The sequence below is a fragment of the Falco peregrinus genome, chromosome 2 (assembly GCF_023634155.1).
Source record: "Falco peregrinus isolate bFalPer1 chromosome 2, bFalPer1.pri, whole genome shotgun sequence".
Taxonomy (NCBI): Eukaryota; Metazoa; Chordata; class Aves; order Falconiformes; family Falconidae; genus Falco; species Falco peregrinus.
Genome location: NC_073722.1, coordinates 33,167,962 through 33,188,430, shown reverse-complemented (window position 1 = coordinate 33,188,430; position 20,469 = coordinate 33,167,962). Strand labels below are relative to the sequence as shown.

The window sequence follows — 20,469 nt, the reverse complement described above, 5'->3', positions numbered from 1 at the left end:
GCGACTAGCTGAGCTGTTTCTTCTCAACTATCATTGCTGGGGTTTTTTTCCTCTGATGCAGGCCTCTAACACCACAATTTCAGCTGAGCCTCCTGGTTATCTCTTCTACTATTAAATTGGTTAAAATAATTTCCAAATAAACACAAAATTTTGTATCTGTATCTTCCTAAATCACTAGATTAGGAAACTAGGCACTCAGTTATGGGTTTCCTCATCAGAGAAGACTTTACATTATATTCTGAAACATATGAAGATGGGTCACTACATAACCTGCTTTCTTCTAAACACATATGTACTAAAGTAAAGTAGACTAAGAAAGAGTGACATAACTCTGGTTAAGTCATTCTCCACCCAGCCAAAATGATGGAATATTGCATTCACGTTCTTCCTGCCCCTGCTGTTCATATATTTGATGTTAGTGACAACTGTTGAATTAAAAGACAAACTTCTAAAACTGAACCCAAAAGAATTTCCTAAGAGCCTGGGACCAGAACGCAGACTTTCACAACGCTATGAAAGCTGATAAATGAACTAGGCTATTATGGCTTTTTTAGTTAATATATGGATAGGCTTTATGAAAACATTTTTTAGCAGCCACTTAAGACATCCAGAGCTTTTGTAGTGTATTAACTGTGTGCAAGGAACACCTATCAGATGAACATTACTCTGTCCCTCTCAACCTACCCCCTCCTCTCCAGTCTAACATTTTGGGAAGTAGCTAAATATTTAAGGAATACTAATTTTGAGCAGGCATATAACGAGAGCCACTGGCAGAAAAGAAAGCAAGCTGCTCCTTCCTCCAGCTTTTTTGATTTCTGATTGTTAACAGTTCTCTATATAACTCACAATAAGATACTGATATAATCTGACCATGTATTAATTTAGAAATAGTCATTTACCACAGGAGATTGAATATGCTTTTCATTTTTCTTCCTCCAGATGGCAGAAATGTGACCAATTTAAACCATCATCTCTCTTTACATGCATACTACACATACAAATGAAGTTTAATTCCGTTTTAAAGAATGCTGTTATGTTTTAGGAAAGGATTGTATATTTTAAAAATATCAAAGAAGGGAACCACGATTGTTAAAGTTTGGAGTCATTTAAAAACCAATACCTTCAGAGGCACGATGAAAAGTTCCTCTTTTAGAGCTCTTCAACAGCTTGGCAACTCTACTATTTAGTTATCTTACGTAGTTGTATTAACTATTTAGTTATCTTAAAAGGAAGATTTTTGAAAATTTGAGTCACAAACCAAAACCAGCAAAGTCTCAAGCACTGATCGTCATAAAAGAATCCTCTTTCTTCCATGTACGATTACATAATATTAATTTAATTCCACACAGATCACATTTACTACAATAAAACCCATACCAAATTTACACATAACAGTATTTCCTAAGCCTCTTACTACTTCAGCTTCCTACTAGCCTACCATTTTTACACATCACATTTTATCATTTAGCATCTGTGGTGATGACTGACAAGCAGGGTAGCAGTCACCATCTGCAAAAGGGGAAACTTCCCAAGCCAAATTCTGAAATGAAGAGCTCTGAGAACAGACCAAGAAGAAATCTAACTTCGTAACTGAAGAGCACTACAAGAAAGTGTCTTGCTCCCTCCTTTAACTGTCACATTTTAGAAGTGGTTAACCATTTAATTGACATCAATATGCTAACACTAGAGTTCAGATACCATTTTTTAAGCAATATTTCAAGCAACATTTTAAGGATGTTTTGGAGAGTAATTAAGTGGGGGTTTGGGGTTTGGTTTTTTTGGGTTTTTTTTCCTTTTTCCGTCCATGTATTCTGGTCACAGATCTATGTACTCGTGAATGAATAGCTAATTTGCAGTGAAATTGCCATCTCTGGTTATGGATCACAGGAAAAAAAACACACCACAACCTGGGCAAACACTTCTGTCAACAGAAAGAACTAACAAACATAGTCTAACAAGAGAAGATGGACTTTTTTGACTGTTACCTTTCTTTATTTAAAACTGTCATTATTAGACTGAAGTTCACAAAAGCTCATTTGGTTAAGCAGTTCATTAAAATGGCTTCCTATAATATAGTACTTTTCATGTGAAAATTCTTTTGCATGTAGTACATTCAGCGATTAACTCTACTCAAATCTCATCTTACATCAACATTTGTATCAACACAAGCAAAAACTGAGGATTTGTTTCTTATGTCTAGTGAGACATGTAATTTTAAGTGTCATACCATTAAAACGGCATAGTTGCTGAGGGAGTAGCACTGAATGGTAGTAATATTTTCATCGGACAGAAGAATGCGACAACCATCAGATTTCCATCCCCCTTGTCCGTTAAGTAGATCAAAGTCCCACTGAGCTGCAACAGCATCTGCTCCATGCGCAATGCGCCGCAGTGTCACATTTATGGGAACATGGTGACTGGCTAGGTTTAAACCATCTGTTACAAAAGAAATATATTTGCACATAAATTTCTCAACAAGTAAGAGATTAGATGCTAAAAATTGTTTATGAGATATGCACTAGTCAAAACAAAGGAGTAAAAAATGTTTCTAATTTATAAAGATAATAGGAAAGCAGTAATAAAAAACAAACCTATCTTGGTAAGAATAACTGGTGTTACAACTGTACGACGTTTCCCATCGTCAGCCAGATTTGTTGAATTTCCTGTTGCTGGAAAAAGCTTTCCATTGCGAAATGCAATAAGTTGAAGCTTGTAGACAGACTCATCAGCTGGTCTGATTTCTCTTTTTTGCTTTTGGGTGAAAAGGGAAGCTGGCAACTGGATAGAAGCCTCTACAATTGTGTTCTAGAAATAAACAGATTTTTAAACTGAAAATGAAATTCTTTATAGAGATTAAATTAGCAACGCCTCCAAGTGAACAGTGTTAAGAGATGAATGTGTTTAACAGACTATGTATTCTGGCAAACCCAGTGTTTCCAAGTAATCCATGATAAAATAGTTGAATCAGGTTATTAAAGTCTTAACACATTTTTAAAAAGAAAAAAAAAGTTATGATTGTGTAGTTACCTTATTTGTTACAGAAAGTAAAGCTGAAGTTGATATCAGTAAAGCATTAGAAGAGTTTTCCAGATTAGACTGTTGGCATTAGAAGCAGCAAACCCAGACAAGCAGACAAACAGAAGTGCTGCAGTTGTACATTAGTACCATTCAAAATGAAATGCTGTATACAAACAGGTTTTAGTAACTTGCATATCAATTACACTTGGGTAGGGAAGCATGCATGTAATTTCATAGAATTAGATAAATATGATTTCAAACATACACCCTGCAGTGACATTCAAGCAAATTAAGTGATAAAAGTAAACTGGTATGTTGGGGAATGTAACTGAAAAAATACTTTTACAGAATATGCAGAAGTGTTTCCGCTCTATACACATCCACATATATATGTGTGTATGCACACATACAGAAATAAAATCAACCTTTCAGGTCTCTTTTCTACTTCATGCTTAATTACAGTATCATTCTGAGCAGATTTTCAGATATTTCAGGTATTTAAGGAGACTGGTAATATCTCATTTAATTTGTAATGAAGGTGAAAATACAGCAAAATAAAGCCAAATCTTATTATGAACCAGGAAGCATTTCCACTTCCACACTTAGGAAAAGGTCTGAGAAAGCATCTTTCAACTTAAAAAGTTTTAATAAAGAAAACCACACCACTCATTACAAATTTTACCCATTAAAAAATACCTATAATCAAACTTTACTATCCTTTGTCATTTTAATTATCTTGTCACTGTCTTTCTGGATGATGTAAAAACACTACTTTAACATTAGAAATTAATTATATAAACTTGCTTTCCAAATGATTCATAGTTAAGATGTTACAAAGTCAGTAGGGAAACAATGAATATCCGACCTTTAAAGCCAGACTTGACAGCGTATTTGAAACATTGCACTTAAAGCTTAATTGTTTATCTAGATTTCCATCTGGATCTCTTCTCCCATAATCACTGAGTCCTGTACGGTCTGATGCAGCCACTTTCTGAAATACGGTGCATGTCATCCCAGTGAAACCAGCAGCCTTTATTACATAAGCCTCAAGAGCAATATTTGGAGAATACTGTGACAACAAGAAAAATAATCAAACATTCATTAACTTTACACACCACAGGAAGAATAATAAATAGTCTTAAAGGAATTCTCTGCCTTAACAGAAAAAACACCCAGAAAACTGTTTCTGTTTATCTGGCAGGGATAAATCTGTTCAGAGTATTTCTCTTCTCCCTACAGAAATAGTAGGCATTTCAGATAATGCCAACATCTATTAAGAGGAATAAAAAGCTACTGAAACTCAAGAGCCAGCAAAATGTCTTCTAAATAAATAAATTTATACTTACAGTAGAATAAACTTGAGCTCCGTTTGCAAGCCGATACATAGCAATTTTCTGTAGACACTGTACAATTCTAGTGCAAGCTTTGGCTTCCCTTTGTGCCATCCACAGAACACGTTCATCTGCTAACATAATATTACTTGCTATGTCCACCATCACATCACCAAGCTAACAGGGAAGAGAAATAAGACTATTTTATATCTTTGAAAGCGTTCATCAAATAGAATCATTATCAGAAAATACAAAGCAACTTGTCAGCACAAACGGCAAAAGGAAATTAGCTGTTCCCATTTCAATCACCGCTTGTCATGCTGAGATACTGACATACTTTGACTCTGACATTTACCTTCATTCAAGAAAAATGTTATGCCAGTGTAATTTCTCTGTTTACATTATACTTGGAAAACAAAAACATGAGAAATACAGATATTTCATTACAAGCCAAAAGAGTAATACTCCACGTTCTACTGTACTATTTAAAAGGACTATTTATAATCAACTTTAAATCTAAAATAGTTTACATTAAAATGAACTATAAATCAACAATAATATCATTTGCATGTATGGGGGAAGACAATAATGAAAGTGTAACACAGGCAAAAATTAACACAGCCCTTCCACTTCTCTTCCTTTCACTATGTCTGCCTTTTCTTTTTTGCCTTCAGTTTTGCATGAACTGTTTTAAGGTCACAGGTTATAAACAAGAGAGACAGCAAATACCCATAGGTACCAGAGCTGCTTTCAAACCACCAATTACATTGTTGTAAGTTTATGCACACACTGCCTTCTGCATGACAGACAAATACAAACTGTAAAGGGAATTCATTTATTTAGGTCACAACTCTGCCAAAATTAATGAGCATCTACATTAACAGCACTGACCTACACTGGGTTTTCACAACATTTAAGAAACTGTGACAAATATTGCACAAAAAGTGAATGTGCATGTATTTTCTAGTTGAATCAAATGAAATGCAATTCACAGTGCCTAAATTTAGGGAGTGGAATTTTCTGCATAGAGACAGACAGGGTGGGGTGGGGAAGACGTCCTTTACCATCCAGGCTTCCCCATTTCTTTTCAGAACATTACTAATAAGGAGAGAACACAGTAGTTAGTTGTTCTTTTTTTAAGTCTTTAAAAATAAAGGCAAGAACAAGATTATAAAAATATTTACTGTTTTAAGAACTGTCTTAGAGACAGAAGCTACAATCAGTAAACATTTTTAACAGCTAACACAGAGCCTCAAGCAGCATTTGCAGGGTGTAGCTCTCGTCATTAAATTCTCAATAACAAATCAAAGTTAATTGAAGATGCTTTTTATGACTTCTTACTACTTGAAAAATGGTACCGTGTTTTATGCATCAAAAAATGGTGGGTTTACAGTAAATTATCAGGATTAAGATCCTGAACTCACAGGACTCAAGCTGATTCATGTTTCATACTTTTAAGAAAATATTACACATTATCTTTCCCCCCATTTATCAAGGTACATGGAAGTTCTCCCAACTGCATTCAAACTTAAGACAATCTGCTAAGAATTTTCTGAATATTTGTCTTGAGTTTGTTTCTTCTGACATCAAAAAGCTATTAAATGAAGCTGTTTATAATTTACAGTATTTATCTTTCAGAATAGCCACTGTTACACAAACTAAAGAACTGACAATAAGATGGTATAAGTGAGTAAAAACAGTGTCAAGGAGAAGTCTGTTGAGTAATACCCTAATAAGAAATAATTCACGTTCCTTGAATATACCAGCAAATCAAAGGTTGACTTCAGATAAAACAAATTAAGATAAAAAAATACATTGTCAAAGACTGAAATTACCTATGAATTTTACTTAGATTTTATTAATATAGTCTATTACCTTCTAACATGGCAAAGTAATGCCAGACTGTGGCACTCACCAGACAATAAGTCACAGCTACGAAAAAAATACCCTTATAATGTAGCAAATCACGCAGCAATCCAAAATACGTTTCTATCTTCAACTGTGTACAAAACCAGCCATTCAATGAACTGCTTGTATAACTCCAAAATATATTTTAAAAAAATTCCAAACTATGACTGTGAAAAGGGGATTTTTCCTGAAAATTCTCCAAGGAGCTCCACAAAGAATTTAGAACCAGCATTTATGGTTTGCTGAAGGTGGATGGGAAAATTTGGCTTTTTTTTTACTTTCACAAGTTTAAAATTGAGGCATTGTGGTCTCCAACTTCCAAACATGCACTGTACAGTGAGATCAATATAACCTCTGTTCAGCAGTGAAACAGAGAGTTCCCACCCACTGGTGGGCCTATTCAGCCACTTGCATTTTCCTCCCCAACAATGAGCGTTCTCTAAGATTTTATTTTAATGTCTTGTCTTACATCCTGCAAGATACAGGAATACTGAAAACCTTAGAGATACAGCTCAATACTGAATAAAGACAGCCTACCATGGTGGGAGGGGAGAAGGTAAGTCTTGTGTTATTCATTATTGAGAGGATCTCTGAGGCTTTCATTATTTGTATTTTTAGATAAGAACATACCAATGAAAACCTGTGTGACCCACTCCATATTAAATAAAAACAGACTTACTGTACCTATCTCCCTGCTCCAGTGCTGACCAGAGGTGTTACTCACATTACAGGTCCAGTGAATGCTGGATCATCTCAGCGCGAATGCAAAGTCTGTGACCATGGGTCAGCAACATCAGGGACCTACTAAACAAACAAAAACATGGAATAGAATCTGATAATCCACTAACTCAGTGCCTGTATCTAACGTTGAGAAGGTTTCACTGCTCAGAACTCTTAAGGACAAACACTTTATTTTTAAAGTGATGGCTAATTATCCAGTTACCTCTTTATATTTTTCAGCAAATCTTCCAAATTTCTCTATCATTTCGGCCACAAAAATAACATCCATCTTATCAGAAAAATTTGCTGCTTCAACAGTGTAAGCCAAGAGCTGCCTTGCTGTTGCCACTGCATTAGTAAGGTTGAGCGGCATCTACAAAGAGAACAAACAAGCATTCTGAAGAAGTGAAAATTAAGTACAAGACAGAGCTAACACTTTAGCAATTAATAAGTATTTTCCCAAAGAGGATAGCAATTCCCACAGGGATCACAGTGTTTTAAGTAGCCAGGGACCACAACCCTATCTGTTAGCAAAACCATTTCCTACAAGCCAGTGAACCAGCATTTGTACCTGCAGCCAGATTGTCCTAGGAAAGAGGCATTCTACCAAGAAAGGAAGGAAAAAAGAAAATTAAAAAAAGTACTGCCAAACGCTTATTTTCCTCTTCACCAGAGCCTAGGCATGACAACACAAAACTCCTAAAATATAGCATTTTATAGCAAGAGAAGCCAAAAGGAATTCAGACACACCACTGCTGTAGCATTTACTCTTGATTCTGTAATTACAGGAAGCATTTGGAATGGAACACCCACAAAAAGCCCACAACCACCCCAACAAGATAGATCCTCTCTATGACAAAGCTCATTACTTCATTTCTGAAACAAGCACCATGCTGGAAAATCCTTCACTAAACAGTACGCCACATCAACATGCCTAAGCCAGCAGGGACCAAACCCAAAAAATTTCATATAGTACAGTGGAAAGCTGTGCAAATGTTATCAGCTCATGTATAGATGCCCTTTATCCATAATCCAAACTAGAGATGTTCTGTATCTCTGTTTTTGGGTGTACAGATATCTAGTCTGCCCTACTGAAATTGCGATCTGCCACAAAGCACAACTATGTATTTGTCCCTGCTAGTCTTAGCACTTGTACAACGTTTTGACCTCAATTAATGTAAGATATTTTTTTCAAAACACTAGAAGTCATGCATTTGTAGTGTAAATAAAGTTCAAAGTCATAACACACACTGAACAAAGCCAACTTTCAAATTCAGTTGTTCTGTATAATTTCTTTGAACTCGTTCTTCAAACATTACTTTCACCTATGTGATACACAAACAAGAACAGTGAAATATAAATGCTGTTGTATAAATGTTACAAAGGCTTCACTATTTTAAACTTAGACCTCTACTTGATTTAAATTGCTTGGCAGTGTTCTAATGCTCAAAGGATCTAAGGATGCTTATAATATTACATTTAATGTTAGACTCTGAGACGATAAATTTCTGTGCAGAATACTGCTAAGAATTCCAGACCTACTACACGGTAAAAAGAGGAAGGCTCTAATAAGTAAAAATAACTTCTGAAACCAAAACATGCCACTTCTCCCTTGAAAAAATAAAAAAAAGAAACCTCTTTTTCAGTGTAGCATACCTGTGCACATGGATTTTTAAGCAGGTTAGGCATTATCTACTTCACACATGGAAATCGTACTTCCGCTTTTCTGAAGATACCAATCTGACCCTTCCATTTTAAACCTCCTAACACAAAGTTGGTTGCATTCTTACACAACCTGTAAATGCTGGCAAACCAAAAGCAATTATAACAGGCTGAATAATCTATGCTTTTGAGCAGCTGCAGTTCTGAAGCTGGGCTACAGTACACAGGCAGGAGTAGCACTGAGCTGTTACAGGCCTTGCAGGAAAACGTGAATTCCCAAGTGAAAAGGCAAGCTAGCAGCGTCAAAACTTTCAATAAGCGAACACTCAACCTTGCTGGGTCCCATAAAGGGACAACAAAGGGATCCCCAGCATCAGCTCTCACTTGTCAACAAGTCATTAAGCACCACCACCCTCCATTTCAGCCCTCAAACATGTTCCTTGTGACCAAGCCACGGCATGCCCCTCTAGTCCTAAGAATGTGAACAGTAGAGCACAAATAGTTATTTCAACCCCTAAGTTTATCTTGGACCAGAACTGGCAGTCCTTTCCCTTTCTCTCCCTCTCACCCTTCAGGAAGACAAAAAGCTATGTCTGCAATAAGAAGTAATTGAACACAGAGCGAGCAAGTCAGCAACAACCTGTCTATACAATAATGCAGTTCAACGTTTTTGCCTCAAACTAGATTTAGCCCAAGCCACTGAATGTCAAGGCTTCACTATATGGATAAATCAGTCATATCCAAAGGACAAATTTCAGTTTAGATCATGATTGTCCCAGTTAGGGCCTGTGGTGCTCCTGAAAAACATTGTGAAGTTTTCTATAAAAGAATGTGAGCTCACACACTGAAACACTTCGAACACACGTAACACGCAGCAATCCTTCCCTATTATGTTAAACATGGGTGGTGCTACTAACATCATCAACTCAAGTGGCATAGCTGTATAAAAAAAACAAACCAAAACCAAACAACAACAAAACCCCAACAAACACAAACACCCAAAACACATTCTCATATCTCTCCACAGTTTCACCTGTTGCATTGATGCTAGTGATCTGACAGTATGCACTGGAAAACATGAAGCTCAAGCCAGAGGTTAAAAGCTTTATGGATTATTTTACAATACAGTGCCTATACATACAAGTACGGGTACATTAGTGCATGGGTATATTGCTGCAGAACAGTGTTCATGAAATTGTGCATTAGAGATAAGCCTCAAACGAAGTTTGGAACTGAAAAATTTCATTTCATAGCTACATTTAAAATCTAGAATACTCTCTTGTATCCTGGTGAGTATTACCAGACCAGAGAAACCTAGTTAATACTCACTGCTTTCACTGTAGTTAACTGTCATCGGCCACACTGAGCCTATTAGAAGTTTACAGCAACAGAGACAGAGCAGAGTTTGACTACTCTTTATTATTATAATTAAAATAGCTCTTCTCCATGACAACTTCAGCCAGCCTTGTTTCTTTATGGCATGTGGGCAGGACAGGACATCCAGTTGACAGACAGGACATCCAGTTGACAAAACAATCATGACAAGTACCATTCTCTTATGCTTTACACAAGTACACTTTCAGTCTAGGGGCACTCAAAACAGGTATTAAACCAAACTCAACATAAACCTACAAGTTCTAGTGCTGTACTCAGAGGCATGTGTTCATCATAATCCATCTAGATCACCAGTATTACCAGCTTAAAAAAGGAAAACGGACTTTTGAGTTTGTATTTTCATTAAAGAATCTGATGTTACAGAAACGCACAGATTACCTGATTGAACATATAAAGAACTCGAGTCACATCATTTGCATACTGGCACCTGGAGTAGTCCTCTTCAGCCCAGTACCCTCCCCTGTCACATCTGCGCCAGGCTCTTCGCTCATCTTGTGAGTTGCCAGGATATATCCCACTGCCAGCAGAATAACGTGTACACAGCAGGTATGCTGTGATGCCTGCCAATGTTCTAGGCCACCTGGGGAGTCAAAAGCAAAAAAAAAAAAAAAAAAAAAATCAGACAAATTTACATGACAAGTAAATAAAAGGATTAAGCACTACAACATGAAATAAAGAGATACTCAAACCTAAGCATCTCTATAAACTATTTAAAGGGCCACCTTGGCTCGCCTTCAGTATTTTCAAGCTGTTCATATTTCTGTACTATTAACAGAATGAGTTCTAATGGTATGCAAGTGGAGGAAAAAATTACTATAAAATTACTAAAATACTTTTTTAAAAAAAAAATAATACTTGCCCACTTAATGAAAAATTCCGTATTAACACTATAAAACCAGTTGTAGAAAGCCCTGCACGCTTTCTGCTCGTCCTGTTCACATGCATCAATGTAACTTTCAAATGACTGCATTCATACCAATACTAAACTGCAGATATGAACAGATTACTCTATTTATATGTAGCAGTAGTACAACCATTTGGACCAATTTTGCAACTGAACATAACACCAAATAGATATTAGAGGGAAAATAAAGTGTTCATAATGTTAAGAAAGTAGAAAACAATTCCTTTCACTCAAGGTACATGGAACTAAGCACTTCTTAAGAAAGACTTCTCAGATTCTCTCAACTTTCTCCTCTGTAATTTTACTGCATATTTTATCTACATAAAAATACACAGATAAAAATGAAAGAAAGGATAAACACAAAAAATTAAATTGCAATACACCTTTAGTGCACTGATCACTCATGACATCAGAATTGATTCAAAGGAAACAAAAGAATAGAAGGAAACCACATCTGAATTAAACTGCAATGCTGAGAAGAGAGACAGGGACAGGGACAAGGAATGCCAGCTAGTCTGCCTGCCCCTGCTTCTGGCCCTCTCCCCCGTTAAGGTATCTGTAAGCAGTATTTTATCATTCAGAACACTACTACTTCCAAGTTTAAAAGCAGAAAGCATACATACTGAAATTGCAGAATACTAAGTATTTCAAATCCGACAACCCAACACAGAAGGTTTAACTAGAACTGAGAGCAACAGAGCTTCATCTGATCATCCCAGGCTGCCTGCACCATTATTAAGTCAAGCTCCTTGAACAGTCTTAAGGGCTAACATACTTTTCTTCAGTTTTAAGTCTTTCAAAGGGCCTTGCACAAAGCAGCCATCTCCAAGAATTGAAATGGTTAAACAAAAAATTATGTTACATTGTAATTTAAAGGTTGCTCTTATACCTGGACTGCAGTTCAGTAAATGGTCATTTATTTGCTACTATCATGTAAATGAAGAAATTCTCAGAACATATATAGATATGTATATGATTCTTTTTCCCAAATATATTTCCATGTTTTCAGGAGGATGAAGTAAATACCTTGAAGTATGTTTTATTTCAGGAAACTAAAATGGAAGTAATCTTGTTAAAACAGAGAAACAGAACAAGTCAGCTTAATATTCCTTCCTTATTCATCAGTTAAGTAACTTATCTTACTGAAGATGCTGGGATTTATCACAGTTCTTTCTCAAAGAAGAGAATAACTCCAGGGATGCACCAAGGCAAAAGGCTATACTTCTCAATTATATTAAATAATGCAAGAGATTAATCTTTTGGGGTATACCATAAGTCTTCTCTATCTCAATTTCCTATTTATTCCTAATCAGCTCCCGCAGAACAATTTCTGCATGTTCAGTAATGGTTTAAGAAAGACTCTCACTCCAGGCCATCTGGGCAACAAGCAACCTGAAGGTAACTGCTGCTAGCACTCCTAAAACGCACAGGTCATAGCAACAACCATAAAAGAATTCAAAGTCACTAAGGAATCTTACAGAAAAGATTAAACGATAATTACAACAAACCAAAAAAGAAAACAAAGGCTTAAGTTTTACTGCCTTTTGTAACAGCTTTGGCATTACAAATCAGTTCTCCATATTGTAGTGACATCACTTAGTTACGAAAAGGAGACTTATTATTATGACTATCACCATAGTATCTGAATACTAGAAGAGACAGAAGATTATTTGGGTATTGTAGCAGAGCTTCACTCAGCCTAGCAAATATCAGAGCCTCAGCAGCCACTTCAAGAAATTAACAGAAGTGTCACCATTCAACCTTTATCAGAAAGGAAAACTATACCAGAATTGGTGGCAATGATGGAGGTTAAAAGAAAGATTAAAAAAAAAAAAAGATCAGCAGTTTTTAAATGCCAGGAATTATATATAGTATTTTAGAGAATGTAAATTAATTACAACAACAAGTATAGGTTCTGCAATGGTAAGTTATTTATCATCTTTTTTCCCATACAGAAGAAAAGCCAGCAGAAAGGACGGAAATCTTGCTTAGAAAAACCGTTAACAGTCTTTGTGAATTGCAACCTTGGCGCAGCATCACCTGCACCTGAGCAAGCTAACAAAAGCATCACTTTGGGTCATGTCTGGCCACTCTGATCATGGACAGAGCAAGTTACAGATCCGCTGGGAAGAAAGGATGGGAAAGGGGATACAGTAACATGTTCTTACATCAGAGTCAACACACAGCACTGTACTAGCTACTAAGAAGAAAGTTAATTTCATCCCAGCTGAAACCAGGACAAAGTTATCTAAGTCTCTGAAATTTCTGTATGGACAAATTAAAATGAAGTCTGATCAACACAGACTGGAAAGACAAGTACAAAGATGAGCTACTTCTGTGCTCCCACTCCTTATGGATACATAACGTTCTCTTCAGAGAACAAAGCCGAAAAGAAAACAGGCAGATGAGGACGACAACTGATCTGGCACAGCTGTTAGAAGACACACAGGTGCACAAATACCTTGCTTAACACACCCAAACCTCAGCTTCCAGAAAGCAGTCAGGTTTCCAGAAACGCTGACACTGGACTGCCAAAACATCATTTCCAAAACAGTTCCATCAACACCGAAATTGTTGTGTTAAGTTTCCACATAGAAGACGCCACTTTGAAAGGGATATCTGTTTCCGTAGAAGACGCCACTTTGTCTGTTAAGACAGAAACCGATATCCCTTTCAGTTTTCTTTAAAGTTGTATTTTTCCCATAGCATTTTAAGTTAAAGTGTGGCTGGCTCCGTTTTGACCAAATGTTTCACCTTACAGCCCTGACAGATGTTGTATGACACAACCTCCAAGACAAATATTTTCACTGAAAAATAGCATAGTGCTTTCCTCACTATTCACACCTAAAGAATTAGAAAAAGAGAAACCAGAGTGAAACACTAGGACTCAAATGAAAAACAAGTTTTTCAGGAGGGCTTTCATTACTATACTTTCAAGCAAGTATAATTTCTAAGTTGTATGTATCTTCTGGGACCTCTGTAGCCATCAAATGGAAAAATGTGAGATTCAGCGTTTAATATGAATTCAAAGGTTATTAGATTATCACAAGATTGTTTGCCTTCTCTCTCTGTTCTTCTCCCTATTTCCCCTATTTTTTATCCATCTCTTTCCCTTTTGTTATTGTCCTTTTATTCCTAGTGCATTTAGTTTTCATTCATCTCCCTACACAACATTTTATCATAATTTACCACGATCCTCTCAAAAGAACATTAGCAATGCCAGACCGTCATATAGTCTGTGCTATCTTTGTAACAAATTTACATGTCTACAGAACCATTTTACTAATAAAACAAATAAATTATTAGTCTAATGTTTTAGAAAGCTTTCCATTAAACTGAATACAGAGGGTGGGCAGTTCAAGACTCCCAAATTTCTACCATAATCGCACATACACAAAAAACCCACAAATGTGCAGTGTCACTTAGCAGTGCGTCATGGGGAACAGTGTGCCTTATCCTCTTTCCTTTCCTCTCCTTGTGCAGGTACGTGCTTCTTTGCAGCCCAGTGGTGGACGAGATAAGGGAACTGATTCCAGCTGGAACTACACTTCCCTTCTTCCCCATTTTTGTGGATGTTGCCCTGGACCATATTCAGTCATGAACTGTTCCTCCCAATACCTGTACGAGGTAAGCTGATGAGACATTCTCCACTTTCCATGAAGCCAGAGAGGACAAGCCCTCAGCAGGGCTCAAAAGGTGACTAATGACATGAAATTCTCATAATGCAAACAAAAGCTACATAAGTTTGGCTGCACTCTAATTTCTTGTGAGCCTAAGCTTGAATATCTTTCACAGTTTAGCCAGCTGCTAGCAGAAGTGCAAATTTGAACTGTATTAACACTCTATTTCATCACCGTTTATAATTAGGTGCTCAAAATTTATCACATATACATGAGAGCAGACAGCTGTGGGGGAAAAGATGGTTCATTTACATTTAAGTACTGCAATTTCATTTCAGGAAAAAAAAACGCCAGACCATGACATTATAAAAGAATCCTTTCCCTCATACATATTAATTCTGTTTTGAAAGCATTCATTTCTTTAAACCAACCACAACTTTCAGTTTCAATGAGTTTTTATATCATAATTTCATTAACTTACAGGTAGTCTAATTTTTTTTCTTATTACATCTTAGTAATTCTCTAAATTCAGCATGACAATTAAAATTTTAAGATTACACACAGACAGTAAGTTTTCAAAAGAATAATTCTTAATTTAAGAAAGAATTTATCAACTACCATCAAAAAATTATTCAAAACATAACAGTTGAATGATTTACTGCAGCAGACGCATTAGGTTACATTTTAACATGCAAACTGTTATTTTCAATTTAATCATGGATTGTAACATATTCAGTGACATCTGAATATGTCTGAGTAAGACTTAAAATATCTAAATTTTAAAAAAAAGATTCCATGATGAAAACAGTTTTTGCCTAATCTTTATAAACTCATGCTAAATTATTATTACTGAGCCAAAGACACTGAAGATAAACATCTTCCGCTACACTTTGCTATCCCATCTCTGAAGGGATAAAAATCTAGATGCCAGTTTTGAAACAGCTTCCAAGCTAAAATGACTAACCAGTTCCAACTAAAAAAACCAACTATAAAATTAAATTCACCTATGATCATTTACAGCCATCTGCTCAGAACAATTTTCTCACTAGTGAAAGCCTTATTTCCATATGGTCTCAAAGTTGAAAAATTGCTCTTTATTATTACTCTACCTAAACTACAAATGGAAGTCTGTTATAGTAAACTTCCAGACAGTAAACTTTCTGGTAAGCTGAACATTTCCTGAAATCTTGTTTCTTTCTACCGAATTCCAGAGGGGGTAAATCCTATTACACTGAACAGCCACTGAACAGCACAGGTTAATTTAATGGAAAACACTCAGAAATAAGTCTTTACCATCTGTTTTCACATCTATTGGCATATCAAAGAATGATTCACACTTGTATCATAAAAAGATGCGTAAGTGATTTAAATAGGTGTGTTCTTTGACAAATACAGCATGCATCTGTTTGACTTTCTTCACCTTTTACCTTAAACAGGAAGTTCTCATTCTCTAATGTAATGCTCATCCCTGTAGTTGAAACCACCATGGTTTAAAAAGAGGGTATGTACAAAGTTTATTACATAAATTATTCCTTACAATGTGAAAGCGAAGCTCTTCAGTAGTTCCAAATTGCCTCTGTACAGCAAGTGATCTTAACACTATTTCCCTTACTAATAGTTCCTCATACCCAGCTACCTTTCCTCTCAAATTGTCCAACTGATGAACATAAAGAAGATGAACTCAGAACAAATGCTCCCAGCCAGGACTTTACCTGAATTTTTTGCTACAACTGGAGAAGGCCTTCTGCACTTGAAAGCTTGTCTTCTCTCCCTCCAAAAACTATGTCTCAGCAACATGCTTTAACTTACTTTTCATTTCTTAAAATAAAAGATTTATGGTCTTAGATTAGCCATATAGAAAGATGACTTTAAAGAACTCTAACGTACATAGGGAAAGGAAGAAAAGTTTATAAATGTCAGCAAAAGATCAAGCAGATCAACATAGCCAAGCAGCACAAGTGAAAATAAATGAGTGGGAAAAGCAGTTACTACGACATTAAGAAACCCTACAAACCATAGTGATAACATACACTATGACATACACTAATTCTCAGTAGGAGCTACTGCAGGGAGGTACAACACAGAGTAGTTATAAAGGGAATTACCTTACATACATCTATACAGAAGCTATCTGTTACAGCTGGCACCTCCAGGAGTAATGTGTTGTTACAGTGACCAGCAGCAGAAAGATCAGAAGAGGGAAAACAGGTGAAGAGTTAAGAACAAGAGATAAAATACTCTGCAATACTCAACACATTGGAACATCAGAGCTGCCACTACAGTCCCAACAATCATTAAAAGGAAGCACCATTCATATTATTTACTCTGTTACAGGGGAAAAAAAAAAAACCCATATTACTATTTCTTATATAGTGATTTCGTTGTATAGAAGCAGGAGGGTTCTAAAAAAAGAATGATAAAATGGGGGGAAATCCCAACTCAACTCACAGATCATCTAGAAGTTTTACTCTATTCCAGTAATTTCATTTATATACTTCAAATATCATGGCTTAACTTTCATCTCTTCTAAAGACATGAGTTAACAGGCTCGAAGTTTAACATTTCATAGTATAGCTGTGTTCCCTTCTTTCAACACATACTAATTTAGAACAGTTAAAAATATATTACACATCATTTACAAATAAACATCCACATAAGTGCCTTTAAAGCATAATACCTTAGTTAAAAATAAAATTCAATGGGCTTTTCTCTGAAAAATAACTGAGGTTACCAACCTGAAATCACCTTTATTGTTCACCACCCTCTCTGGAGGGCAGTACTGTGCAGAACTTTCTAACACCACAATGTCTACTGTCCTTGTGTTATTCCCACGTCTGGTTTGTACATGGCAGCCCCAGTTTCCTGTGGAGCCAGCCTGAATGTTTGAGATTGTCAGTGCACTGGGAAGATAAAACAAACAAAACCTGACAGTCCTTCTTGCAATAAAATTTAGATTAACTTTTACCAAAAGATTAATAAAGTACAGAAAGTCAACGGAAGAAACAACCAACTACATTCAACTGTGAGTGATCTTACAAAACTAGAACTATCTATGAATCAATGTACTGTAATTAAGAGAGAAATAATTTACTAGCCTTCTAGCTCTCGATTTTGACAAGGTAAGAAGGAAAAAGAACACCCATTGGAAAAAAGTTCCTTGACTTCAGAAAGCAGAGGCAAGAAGTCCAAACTCCCCAGGCATTACCATTGCTCTTCAACACAAAATCTGTATAGTTGTTCCAGAAAGGCTAAACTAAAATAGTTTCCCAAATGCTAATTTGTGATGAAGTTAGAAGGCCTAATTTACCAATACAATTACAGGATATTTAAGCAGTAGATGTTGAATGAGTCAAAAATCTGCTGCAGGCAGTACAGATTATACTTATAGATCTCTGCTGCAGAACTTCAATATTACCATCTGTGGTATGCTCAAAAGGAAGAGGAAAGAATCTATGAGTAGTTCACTTAAATGCCTTGTTTTCATAATTTTAATGTTTCAAGAAAACAAATGTATCCTACCACGAACGTATTTTACATGAACTGCATCGGGTAATCTTTGGGAGATAATTAAAATCCAACTGCAACAGTCTTGGGCAACCTGCTCTAACAAATCCCGTTTTAAGCAGGTAGGTTTCATTAATCAAATCTCTAGAACTCCCTTCTCACACCTGACACTGACAGTGACCAAACACAGGTGATTTAAGACATGTGTCAAGTTACAGATTACTTCCCTGCTTAGGATGTTTCTGTCTATGTATGTCCACTCAGCAAGGACACTGAGGGCCTTACTGGTTATGGAAATAGTCGTGAAATCAGGGAAGAAAATAAGGAGTGGGAAACACATTTTCTCTTCATGGATTCACCTTGCAATCAGTGAGCAGTTATGGATCATGTTTTTTTCAACAAAAATACCCTGGGACTCATCAGTTTCCACTATCTTTCCATCCTGATACCACAAGACTTGCATGTCTTGATCAATATATGAAGCCATACATTGGAAGGGTAGACTATCTCCTTCAAAGACAACCTGACGCTGAGATGGAGTCATATAGAAAGATGGTAATTCAAGCGGCGGTTCTAGAATTCAAACAAAAGCACAATTAATAGCAAGGATCTGTTACATACATGATTTTCAAAAGAGTACAAAAATATACTATCAGTTACTGGTATCACATCCCTGTAAGCTGCATATTGCAGGATTCATACAAAAACTACATTTAATGCATCAGGTATCGAAAAATACAAATTCTCTTTTTTTTTTTTTTTTAACGATGTGTATTCCTTTAATGTAATACATTTCAAAAATATTTTGCTAGCCCACATTCAAAAGAGTGAAAAACACGAACTTGAATAAAAAATATATTTATGCATTTCACTTCACAATTTCTCACTATTAAGATTTCAAAATCACAACTAATTATGTTTTATTATTTTGACAGAGTAACTCTAATACAACAAAGTTGTTAAGCAAGTTGGTCATGGTTTCGTCACAAGAAGACTAATCAGCAACAGAATCACCATGTAGGAGAGTTCAGTCACAAAATGAAGACCTTTCAACTTCAGAAATTTGGGCTTGGAATCATTTGCAAGACTATGAATAGCTAGACTTTGGAAACAATTACCAGTTTCTGATTCATCTTGTGAAGTTGAGGTAAAAATCCCTGAAAAACATGGATTAGCAGGAAAAAGGAGTTTATGTCCAGAGCATGCTACTGATCCTTAGTTTCTACAGACTGACATCCACAGTCATCAACTTATCATTTCTTTCCAAAAGCAAACACCATTGAATTGCAACTAAAGATCAGCCTTTGAAAAAGAATCACTATTACCACTATCATACAAGTGCTGAATTTCAGGGAAACAAAACAAAGCAAAAAAGTCTGTTCATTAATATTAAACAGAATCTGGAATGCATTAGAAAACAAGTGTCAGTTGTGAAGAGTGCTTACCACAGGTTAGAAGCTCCTGCTTAACACCCGTCACTGTCTGCGACTGAAGTGACTTGGGATAGGCACATTTAGTTTCACGTACAGTTATATTTCTTTCTTTTAACCACTGATGCATCCACAGTATGTTGCAATCGCAAAGAAGATAATCCGTCTGAAATTCTCTGCAACACAAACCAGGTATGCAGTGTGACAAAATGCAACACTTGAAGGTATGAAAACTTGACATCAACAGCTACGCAGTGCCCTTCTTTGTCACAGATACACAGACAACAAGCAGTCAAACCCTGAAATACAGTGGAGCTGCCTACCCCTACATACTGGAAGATAATCTAATCCTCTGCAAACTGTGCTCTAAGAACAAAAGTAGACGGTCCCCAAGAAAAGGAATCCTCTCCATAAACACGCGGAACATCTAATACCCATGCATGAAAAAATTTCTAGTAATTTCTTTCATAGAAGGAATTCGCATAATTTAAGTCAGCAATAACAAGGAAATACTTGAATATGCATCACCATAACTTAAGAACACACCTGACTGCTTCATTTTAGCAATCAAATGCTTTAACAGAAAAATCAATAGAAATATAAAAATAGACTCCCACCCCTTTCTCTTTTCAGACCCACTATTCACACAAATTAAATGACATTTTTATTCTACTTTATACGAAAATCACATAAGGCTTTTCATTGATTCATAAAGTCTTCTCTGTATAATTTAATACTTTCTACTAAAAGACATACCAAATCCCCCCACAGCTGACTGTTGTAAGCTAAACTGAAACAGACCATAAATATTTTATCTGTTTAGAAACAGTTAAAAATGTATCAAAACATATTGCTGTGTTTACACTGTATTTTACCTTTAGTGAAAACATTATTTTTTTTCTTTTTGCAAATATCTAGAGGGTAACACAACATCACAGGCAGAACACTTCAAACACTAAATCAACACTCCTGTGAAA

The 20,469-nt window shown here is 36.0% G+C and overlaps 1 protein-coding gene across 1 annotated transcript in view; it reads right to left on the bottom strand.

Annotated features, from left to right (window-relative positions):
- ADGRA3 (adhesion G protein-coupled receptor A3) overlaps positions 1 to 20,469 on the bottom strand; it is a 56,582-nt gene that overhangs the window by 10,048 nt on the left and 26,065 nt on the right. Inside the window, exons 6-14 of the mRNA XM_055796145.1 lie at positions 19,508 to 19,668; positions 18,422 to 18,635; positions 17,294 to 17,458; positions 10,413 to 10,614; positions 7,201 to 7,350; positions 4,365 to 4,526; positions 3,884 to 4,087; positions 2,592 to 2,805; positions 2,228 to 2,436 (exon numbers count right to left, since the gene is read on the bottom strand). Coding sequence (XP_055652120.1) covers positions 2,228 to 2,436; positions 2,592 to 2,805; positions 3,884 to 4,087; positions 4,365 to 4,526; positions 7,201 to 7,350; positions 10,413 to 10,614; positions 17,294 to 17,458; positions 18,422 to 18,635; positions 19,508 to 19,668 — 1,681 coding nt within the window. The remainder of the gene's footprint in view (positions 1 to 2,227; positions 2,437 to 2,591; positions 2,806 to 3,883; positions 4,088 to 4,364; positions 4,527 to 7,200; positions 7,351 to 10,412; positions 10,615 to 17,293; positions 17,459 to 18,421; positions 18,636 to 19,507; positions 19,669 to 20,469) is intronic.